This window comes from Metopolophium dirhodum, chromosome 6 (assembly GCF_019925205.1).
Source record: "Metopolophium dirhodum isolate CAU chromosome 6, ASM1992520v1, whole genome shotgun sequence".
In the NCBI taxonomy this organism is placed as follows: domain Eukaryota; kingdom Metazoa; phylum Arthropoda; class Insecta; order Hemiptera; family Aphididae; genus Metopolophium; species Metopolophium dirhodum.
Window position 1 is genome coordinate 31,540,614 of NC_083565.1, and position 11,847 is coordinate 31,552,460.

At 30.3% G+C, this 11,847-nt stretch overlaps 1 protein-coding gene across 1 annotated transcript; it reads left to right on the plus strand.

The window, feature by feature from the left end:
- The first annotated feature begins 1,560 nt into the window (after positions 1–1,560).
- LOC132947914 (sentrin-specific protease 2-like) lies at positions 1,561–7,138 on the plus strand. The gene is made up of 5 exons (XM_061018175.1): positions 1,561–1,700; positions 2,353–2,501; positions 5,064–5,140; positions 5,209–5,281; positions 6,169–7,138. Exon 5 carries the CDS (start codon positions 6,182–6,184, stop codon positions 6,794–6,796), a length of 615 nt encoding a protein of 204 aa, XP_060874158.1. The 5' UTR covers positions 1,561–1,700; positions 2,353–2,501; positions 5,064–5,140; positions 5,209–5,281; positions 6,169–6,181; the 3' UTR covers positions 6,797–7,138.
- The last annotated feature ends 4,709 nt before the right edge of the window (positions 7,139–11,847 follow it).

An 11,847-nucleotide genomic window follows, 5' to 3' on the forward strand; every position in this document is an offset into this window, starting at 1 on the left:
ACTCTTCGACGCATACCTATATATAATATGGCTGTATATAGTAATAACGACGCCGTCCGCTCTCGCTGTCCGCAAACGAAGTACGGGCGCAGCCGGTCAATAAATTTAGCGGGGAACGCGAATAAGTCATCAACGGGGAGGTTCGACGTCTCCAATAGGAGTAAAACTCGAATTTTGAAAAAAAAAATGTAAAGTGTTCGTTAAATACGAATATTTTGATAAGGCGGAAGTGATAGCGATAGGTAAATAACAAAAAAAAAAATTTGCGAAATTCCACGGCCGCCGCAAATTAACTTCACTTCCGACGGCCGGCTTCGAACCCACAACCTCGGATCATCCGCACCAACGCCTTAACTACCTACCTACCTACTGAGTTGAAAACTGGTGTCGAATCTATGACTCTTAAGCCGTTTCGCCGTCCCAGCGAATTACGAACGCGAATTCGACGTCCGCAGAGGGCGTCGTAAAGGGCGATCCCACCGCTTTGGGCAGCGGACGACCGGCTCCGTCACCCTCGGACGTCGAAACGGCGAGATTTTCGTAAAAAATCGAACCCTCCGACGCATGTGTTTATGCCCGTATATAGTAATACCCACTGGACGGCGGCGATATCGGCACGCGGCTCTCGGCGTCGTCCCGCAGCCCCGGGACTCGTCCCGGAGGAAGTACGGCCGCGCGCGGCATATAAATTTAGCGGGGAACGCGAATACGTCATCGACGGGGATGTCCGGGGTCCCAAAGGGGGGTTTAAGGCGACCCGCGGCGAAAATTTTCGAAAAATCGTCAAAAACGTGACGACGCCGCGACCACGGCGATGGATTTCTCCGCGGAGGCCCTCTCCACGAACGGGGTGCGGCTGCGCGCGGCCTATAAATTTAGCGGGGAACGCGAATAAGCCATCGACGGGGAGGGCAGACGCGTCGAAAAGGGCTAAAACTCGAATTGTCGAAAAAAACGGCAAAAAACGCGCGTGGCGGCGGCGGACGTTCCCCGCCGGGAAAAAAGTGCGACCGCGCGCGGACTCTAATTTTGACGGGGAACGCGAATAAGGTCGAACAGGGCCGCCCGGGGACCCCCGGGGGGGTAAAATTCGAAAATTTGAAAAAAATCGTGAAAAGTGATAAGGAGCGTTGATAACCGCCGCCGAGAGACCGCCCCACAGGACCGTGCAAATATTATCACAGTAACCGCGGTATCAGCGCGCCAGCTGTCGTCAGCTCGCACCCCTCTGTATTTATCTTAAACGCGCGATCGCCGTCGACCTCCATCGTTTTTTATTTCCGACCGAATGTCCGACGAAGAAGAATAAATGTATGTAAAATATATTTTTTTAGATGATTACCAATATTTATAATACTTGTTATTTAAATGTATTTTAATAAACACATTTTGTTGGCCATCTAGCCGTTTTTTGATGATCGAGATGCTTTTTATGTTTCTGACCAATTTTTGCTGGCAAATGTTGGCAACACTGCGACCGACGCACTTGCCACACATATGCATCGATTCTACTATATAATAAGTGTAACGACACGTATACGAAATAATTTTCCACACGGTATTGGATCCGTCTATACAGTTGTTTTCTGACGCCATTTTTATTTTTCAACTACGAGGCGTACTCGTCACCTATGTTCGAAATTTTTTTCACGCCAATTGCATTGAGAAAATCAGTCTAAGGATCGCCATTTTATCGTCACGTAAGTATAACGAACGATCCGACACATCGGTAACGGCGCAATGCGATCGTACTACGTTTCTTTTTTCGTGAACATCGAAATATGTTCGTAGTGGTCAAACAAAATACGGCCGCCGAGCCTACCGAGAAGCTCGAGGTACCGCGGCCCGATACCGTATGCGTGACACCATACGACTTATTCCCCAAACGCGATTGAAACTAGCCGAATCGACGTCTGCGCGTCATAAATCATCCGAAATTTTACATCGGCACTGCGTATTCGACGCAAAACATGTTTTTTATCCATCGGATCCACCGCGTACGCTTATTTCATCCAAACAACGTTATGTAGGGTTAGGTACGCAAAAAGTATAACGACGGGAATTGTTCGTTCCGAAACGCAAGCATTCCATCCGAAAGCCGTATGTTGGCAAAAACGTATTACTTGCTATTATAATAAAATGCTTAAGATATTTCGTACCGAATGATTTTCGAAACTCACGTCATAACACGAATTCGGTGACAACGGTTTATGTAGGTACTTGCGACGCGATATCAAAGATATGCCCGTTGTCCGAGTAAATGTTTGTAGCACGCCGGCAGACGAGTTATTTGAATATTATTTATAACATAGTTGTATTTGCATGTTTTCAATAATTTTCTCTCGGTTCTAGGTCTGTGCAAAATATTTGCGCCTTGTCAATTGTTGTCGGATCACTTTCCAACGCTACGATAACAATTGTGTGAAAAGTGTTGAAGTACCGACGGCAGACATAAATTTCGTTTTGCATTCAGCGTTCCACTTCATAGACTGTTGTGCAAGGTAAGCGGCCTAGTGTTCTAAGACAATTAACGCCTCGAAAACAACTTTATCTATTATTGATTTACAACACTGCTTCCCTCGGTTCTTGTAAAATCTGCATTTTATACTATGCTGTGTCTCATATTATTCTAATATACCTGAATTGTTATGTTTAAAAGTTTTGGTTTTAATTTAAAACAAGGTTTAAGCACATACCTAATAAAAAACCATGTACTAGAATAAAACCATCATAATTATAGTTTTTAATTGCAATATCTTTACAATACAAACTCTATTTTAATTTATAAAATTAATAAATGTATACATTTTTTTTCGTGTAGGAAGAGTTGAGTTGGCTTTGCTTCACTTGGCCCTTGTGTACCTTGGTTGAATGTTTATTTCTTCCTAAATCATTGATAACGAATTAATTTGTGGAAGTAATTATAGTCACTAGTTCCATATACCCACAGTTAGAACAATGAAACCACTTATGAATTTATAGTAACATTCTCCTACAGTGTGTCATCAGTGGGTGGCTTCTTTCCCCAAATTATGTAGATCATGTTATTTGTTTCCCTCTTATCACACATAATATGTTAATTATTGTTAAGAATTTAATGGTGCAGTCCATTCTTACAAAAATTTGTATTTAGGTCTAAAAAAAATATAGTCTTTCCAAATTGGTATACATGTACCATGGACCAAATCATTAATTCTTAAGGTTTAATGAATTAAACTACAATTTTAATATCTACCTAAAATTAAGTGATTATATATTATTTATATACTGAATTGCTTAGGTTATTTAATATTTTTTAAGTAATAAAAGAACTATTCTAGTATTACTGTTTAAGTCTTCCTTACTACTTTAGCTGATAACCATTTACAATAATTTTTAAAATGATTCCTATATAATACCATAAAATTTTTTTTTAAAACAAATTTCACTGTTTTCATCCTCATAATACTCATTATTTTTAAGATTAAAACTTAATTTCTTATTTTCTTTTAGTGTAACTTTACTTTTTGGATATATTGATGACGTAATAGACCTTAACTTATAAGAAAACATACGATCAGCCGGACACTGTGTTGTGACTGTTGAAAGCGTAGTATTATATGCTGTAATGAACCTTACTACTTTTTCCTTAATAGACAATTTACTTAATTCTCTATCTAAGATATACTTGTTAACAGTTTGAACCGCTCTTTCAGTCAAGCCGTTGGACTGACTATGAAATGGAGGTGTTTATGTTATTTTAATATTACTTTGATTTCCATAGCTGTTAAATAACCATGAACCAAAAGGAGGACCATTGTCTGATACTTTTTTTTTTCAGGTAACCCAAAAAATACAAACAGCTCCTGTAATACCCTGCTTAACGATTCAAAATTTGTTTTTTTTTTAATAGTTTTACTACTATATATTTGCTATAAGCATCAATCACAACCAAAAACGTACTGCCTTCCAAATGAAATAAATCAACATGTACTCTTTGCCATGGTTTAACTACCATAGGCCACTTTGATTTAACTTTCTCTTTACTTACATTAGAAGTCTGATCACATATTTCACATTCATTACTAAATTTTTCTATATTTGTATTCATATATTTCCACCATAAAACACTACTTGCTGCCATTTTCATTCTTACTATACCTTCATGATCTTTATGCAGTATGTTCAAAATTTTCGTTTTTAATACCTCGGGAACTACAATCCTATCACCAAAAAATAAGCAATATTCCTGTGTACTTAAATTATCTTTTAACTTATAATAATAATCAATCTCACTTTATACTTTTGTAGGCCATTCTTGTATAATATAATAATATAATACATAGTTATAAACTTTAAATAACATTTTATGTTTTTTCAATGCCTCTACTACATCTTAAACTAAATTCATTTGTTATACATAAATTACTAATAATATCATCTTCTATATCAGTACCTGTATTTAATAATCATCTACTTAACGCATCAGCATGAACCATTTGTTTACTTGGTCTAAACTGAAATTCATTCTCATACATAGATGACAACACAGCCCATCTCTGTTATCTTGACGCTGCAACCACTGCTGTACCTTTCTGTGGACTAAATATTTCTCTTAACGCTTGAGCATCTGAACATAATGTGAATTTGTAACCATATATATATATATATATATTTATGGAATTTTTTTAATGCAAATACTATTTCCAGCGCTTATCTGTGTAACTGAGAATATTTTTGTTCTGCTGGAGATAATGAACTTGATGCCAATAACACTGGTCATTCTACCCCATCAACTACTTGAGATTTATCCATTTATCCATCAATTTTCAATCATTTCAACTGAATGAAAAATGTTTATTGATATTTATAAATAAGAAAAACTAAAAAAATTGAAAATATCTATTAATGCTTAAAACAAGTCGAAAAATTATTTAAAAAGATATTTTAGTGCCTACATTAAGAAAAATGCATGTTTATAGGTTTAATCGTTTAATACATAACACTCATACAAAAGATATATACAAAAATTGAAAATGTACATTTTTATGAAATATTATCTAAGTATTAAACATTTTTCACAGAGAATTTGATGCTTCGAAACATTTATTTACAACACTGAACAATTTCGCAGATTGCAATTTATTGCCTGGATTGGATTGTAAGTAATTTGTATTAATATATTTATATCATGCATTATACAACTTTAAGCTGATTTTTCTTTTTTAGGACTGCTGTTGCTTTATTGAAAGTTTATTTTCCATCAACACTCTTTAATTTATTCAAATTTTCAAGACCTAAGGTATACTGATTATAATTGGTTTTATGTTTATAAAATAATAATTTGTTTGAGGAATATTTTATTTTAGTCAATGTAAATACTCTTCTAGTTTATATTCATAATTTGTAAAATTAAAAACGGACATATGAATAAGGCTATCTGACGCAATACCATTTCGGAACAATCATTTAGATTTTAGACAATAGGAAATTTGGCTGATAAAAATAATGTATAAACAGTTTAAAATAATATGGGCTCCAGAACAATAAAAAGTTTTAATTTAATTTTATGTACCTACTACCTAATAAAATAATATAAATATAATAGTTAATACAAAATTAAAAAATATATTCTGGATATTTCTGAGAATTAATAAATTGAGAACATTATTTCAAAATATTATATTTAGCTATTTCAAATGAAAAAAATACATTAGTCGATATTTCCTACCTCCAAATCACATTGATACTATCAAAGTAAACAGTTCATATGATAAAATATTTTGAAAATTGACATGCAAAGATTTCGTTAAAATTTAAAGTATATACAGTTATAAGTTTTTGTGTTATACCAAAAAAACTGAATCCCTTTTGTCAAAAACTGGTTTTGCCTAAAAATCTATTTTTCTTAATAAACTTTGCCTGATAAAATCTTGTTGAGTTAATATAAATTAAATTAGCTAGAGCATTGAACACGTAAACGTAATATAAGAACATTATGTTACATGAATCTATTATAAAATGTTACAACCAACATTGGAACTAGTTGTATTTTAATGTTATGTCACTTGAAAATTATGCAATTTTGTTATAAGTTAGAAAAGTAAGGTGTAACCAAGTTACTTAACTTTAAAATGTCTAACTGATTTCGATTAAATGGCGTCTAATAATTATATTTTATGATTTTAGTTTGTCGACAAGTATGAATTCAGACACCTCCATGTATTTGAATGATAGTGTGATCAATGATTATTTTAAGTTAATTGAAAATCAAAATCCGAGCGTTTATTGCTTTGATACCTATTTTTATGAGCGATTTGGGAAATCTAAATACAAATCAGTAGAGCGTTGGACAAAAAATATCAATATTTTTTCTAAAAGAAAAGTATTTTTTCCTATCAATATTATAAGGAAAAACTTTAAACACTGGTTACTAATAATGGCCGATTTGGAGAAAAAACAGGTCATATATTATGATAGTCTTGTAAATCATTACGAACCCGAAATTCATATAAATATATTAGAATACTTACAGCAGGAGCATGAAAGAAAGTTGGGTAATCCTCTACCTTTACAAGAATGGGAAATTGTAAAAGGTTGTAACCCCGTTCAGTCTAACGGAAGGGACTGCGGGGTTTTCGTGTGCGTAATTGCGGAGTATCTCGCTAGAGATGCTTCGTTTAATTTTAATCAAAGCAATATGGCATCTTTTAGAGCATTAATGTTTTATGAACTGTTAAACCAACAACTCGTTACAGTAGATGTTGACGAAGATTTAATTGAAGGAGAAATTTATCGTATAGTTGCTAATTCTTGAATTAACTATTAATTTAATTTTTAGTTATCACCAATTATTTGTAAATAATAAAATATTAGTCTTAAGTTTTTAGATTTAATCATATCAATGTAAAAAGTTGTAGATATAACAGACATAAGCTATTGACTGATTGTATTTATGTATATTTGTTAATTAGTTTCTTTAAATGTTAAGTTAATATTATAAGTACTGATTTGTTTTATATTGTTTCATGTTTATTGTGTACTTTTTTTTTGTGGAAAATATGACTGGACGGCGATCGGGAAAAAGGGTATAAGTCAAATTTAACAACTTTTCAGGAGACGAAAAAAACTGATTAGTTTTAGTTTTTTTGTAAGTATGGTAATGGACGTATTTTTAATTAATTAAACTATTTTTATTATAATTTAAAATTATATAGTTTTAATGAAAAAGTTAATTTTATAAATTATAGATGACTTATTCCCTATTGCACTGAATATATTGAAATATAGTGACTTATGCCCTTTTTCACTACTGACTTATACCCTTTTTCACCATTATGATGTATATATTTTTTGAAAATATTCATTGTGAAAAAGGGTTTAAGTATTAAACAATATAAAAAAATATATTTTATATTATTATTATTATTAATTAATTATAATACATTTTTTTAATTTGTATTGTTTTGTACACGTAGTTAAACAATAAAAATAATAAATACACAATATTCTTAATTATCGTAATTTCCTTTTATTTTACAAATTTTTAATCATACAGCTATAGGTATAATATAATTTTATTATTGACATAATAATATAAAAAATAATATAAGCCTTTTGTATTTTATATTAGGTAATTATAACCACATCATATAATTATGTATTAAAAAAAATAAAACATTTCTATATTATTGAGATCCTTACTTTAGGAACATTATTAAGTATGATAAAGGTTTATTAAAAATTAAAATTAAAATTGAAAAAAATAACAAAACAAAAAATAAAACTAATATTTTTAAATAACAGAGTTCTTTGTTTTAAGAACATGCATTTATTAAAATGATAAAAAAAAAACAACAAGATTTATTAAAAGTTGCAATTAATATTGAATAATATAAAAGAGAATAAAATAAGACTAAATTTTAAAAATATGATGAAAACTTACTCTCCTTCATCAGACACAAATGAATCACTTACATCATTTTTTGTTTTTAAGTTTTTATAAAATGTGTGATATAACTCTGGAATGAACTGTAGTAATGACATTAAATCTTTTATCTTCTCTTCAGTTATTGGCAATTCTTCATTATATGCTTTGGGTATTGGTGTATCGCATAAAGCATTCCTTTTGGTTAAGTCCATTTTTTGAAATATTTCATCATCATTCAAAGATAATTTGTATGACACAATATTTTTGTCAGATTTATTATATCGTAGCCATTGTACATTTCTAATAGAAAATACTTGTCCTGCCTCATTTTTTTTTTAAATTTATATTTAGTTTTGAACAAGCTATTAAAATCTTGAAAATTACTTTGTTGAATTTCAATGACATTAAATTTTTCTTTGCCAGCATAACGGATTAATTGGGCCCAATCATAAGGATGATTAATTTGAATACCATACTTTTTTTTTGCTTTTTCGATTCGGCCATGGTCTGAGTCACACTCCATTCGAGTATGTCCGGAGATCATAAATTTATGATCAATAATTTGAATTGTATCTTGTTTTTCTAAAAAAGCCAAACACATGGCCATGAAAATAGAATTTTTATTTTGACCACCACAATTATCACTGTACATGACAACATGGGTTATATTTTTTGGCAAGTTTGCTAAATAATGAAACACACATGACCCAATATCATTAGCACCACGTTTCGCGATGGTCTCATTCCATATATAACATGATGCATTTGAAGTTTGTATATTATGAACTGTAAGATTGAAGGTCCACAGTTGTCGCTTGTAAAAAGCAACAGATGATTCCAAACTTGGAGTGGGCAGACATTGTTGTAGGTCAAAAGCTATTACACATTTATTGACATCTTTTGTTTTTGAATCTTTTCTTTTGGCCTCATACGTTTCTTCTGCTTCATCATGATGCTTATTCTTTTTTATAATTAAAGCAGCCTTTTCTTCACTTGAGGAAATATTATTGGAAATCTGTATTTTAAAACGATCACAGAGTGCACATGTGTCTTTTTTGGGTTGTTTTATTTTTAAACCAGCTTGTTTAAAATATCGCCTATAAACAGGGATACTAACAGGATTATCAACAATTTCTACATAATCATCATAAACTAATTTCAAAGTGAAATAAGCTGGTAAATATTTTTTTGTAGTCTCTTTACGACAATAGTGACTTTCATAAGATGGGAGCATTTTTATATGATCTTGAACTAAGTCAATTCTCCTTTTACTCAATTTATTTCTGGGTGCTTTTTTACCTCTTTTATCGGGTGTCTGTTTTTGGACAGGTGACAGAACTTTTTGTGTGCAGATTATTTGTATAAATTTTGGTTTTTCTCCAAATATACTTAAAAAACATAATTTGCAGACAACAATCAATTCATTATTTTTAGGAATAAAATATTTGTAAGTAACATGTCGATTTTTTTGCTTCTCAATGTTGTCAGTTCTTTTTCTATTAGCAATTTTATTGGTAGGAACTATGAGATTTGCCATGTAAGACACTCGTCTATCATGTGACTTCAAGGACCAATACCCATCAAATAAAGTTTGTTGTAAATTGATATCAATTTTATCTTTACATTTAGACCTACAATCCATTAATGGTTTTAACATCCTGGCTGGAACTATCTTGCCTTGTTGTGTCATATATTCTTTACCACTATTCCTTTTTGTTTTTATATTTTCTCTAAATTGTCTAGTGATTCCTTTTTTACTAATCCGCTTTTTTTTATGAACATCCATAACAGTAACTAAGATTTAAAAAAAAAATATATTTACTTAACAACCTTTAAGATTTTCATACTATATTTTTAACATTAATACCTGATTCATGTTCAGGCGTTCCTAGTATAAGACTAATATCATTATAATTGTCTTGCTGCATTAATACATTATTAAAATCATTATTACTATTACTATAAACATCCATAACAGCAACTAGGATTTAAAAATATATATATTATTAAAACTTAGTTAACAATATTAATTAAGATTTCCATACTATATTTTTAACATTAATACCTGATTGAATTTGTTCAGGTATTCCTAATATTTCACTAATATCATCCCTATAGATTGGTTCTTGTATCACAATTTCATAGTTCTCTCCATTTAGCATTACTATATTATTATTTTCATTATTTTGACTATTATCAGGATTAGAATCACATTGATTTACCCATTCCTAGCCACAACAATATAACATCAAAGGATTATTATATTAGATATTATAAAAAGTTAACATTTTCAAATTAAAGAAGTTACAATAAGTTTCTATTGACCTGTACATAATTTGTTTTTGAAGTGTCAACCTCATAACAATGGTTTTCATTTTTATTGAACTCAGTTTGTATCCCGGTTTGTATGTTGTATTGACTTTCATTTTTCTGGTCCTAAATAAAACAATAATATTTTTAGAAAATTGAATCGACAAAATTACTTTTATTTTTAAATAAACTATTATTTTTCAATTATCTACCTACAAGAAATTAATTATAATTCTCACCTTCACATATTCTTTAGAAGTAGCATTAAACTCATGAATTAAATTGCGACGCATTGGTATAGTGGTATTTAAAGGATCTTTTCTATTAATATCTAAAATATAAATAATAATTAATCATAACTTTACTAAATTGTGTCTACAAATAAAATATTATAATATTATGATATTAGTATACCTATAAAGTATTTAGTTTACTTTTGAATAGATTATTTTAAATAATATTATTGTTTAAACTAATATAAAATATATCATTAAATTCAAAACAATTTAGGTACTTACTTCGTGCCAAATTTAAAAGTTGTGCCGTTCTTTTGGAAGTCATCTTGCAACGAAGTATTATAACAATAAAACATTTAAATAACTTTATTATAAACAAAAAATGACGTCTATACAAAAAACAAAATACGCGTCATATAAAAATAATATTACCTAGTATAAAATTGACTTATACCCTTTTTCACAAACTTTTTTTTAACACTTTTTGACTTATGCCTTATCACACATGCAATTTACACAATATTTAAAACAGATGGACTGTTTTCAGTGCCACCATTAGATCCGTCGTGAAATTTCCTACAAAATTGATGCATAATGTCAAAATGACAAAAAAAATGACTTATACCCTTTTTCCCGATCGCCGTCCATGTTATATAAGGAGATAATAGTATTTTTGAAAACATAAGCATGTCGGATGTCAAATCCTTGTTTGTGTGTTTAAAATGTAATTTTTCAAATATTGATTAAATTACATAAGTGTAAATTTCATTGACATATTATCATTTAACAGTTAATAGCACACATTTTTCTTATAATTTTTATAACATCAATATGACAATATTATACCTGAACAAAGCAAATCAAAATTCTTATATTAATAAAATATTATTTAGTATATTGAATGTATAGTCAAGCAGGAGCTAATAACAATACATTTCATAAATAAATAATTGTGAAAAAAACATTTTATACTTCATAATATAGTTTTATTTGGAATTTAATTATTGTTAACTGATTTTTGTTTTTGTATTACTATTTGAGGTACTTATTTTGATATATTATTTATTTCAGGGATTGTAACCTTTATGTTTTTTTCGGTTTCGTTTCGGTTTTTCAAAAAAATATATTTAAGGTTCGGTTTTAATTATAAATTTCAAAAATATGAAATTGAGGTTGCGGTTACGGTTGTGGTTTATACCGGTTTTAACCTGTTACAAAATAAAAAATACTTAAAAATTTTAAGCGATTATAGAACTGTACTAATTACGGTAGTTTTCAACCAAGTCTAGGGATAGACAGCTCTTTTAACAATCAAAACCGTATGGTAACATATATTCCAACTTAAAATTTCAACTAACAAACTTATGCTTTAGTATTTACATTTCAACTTAA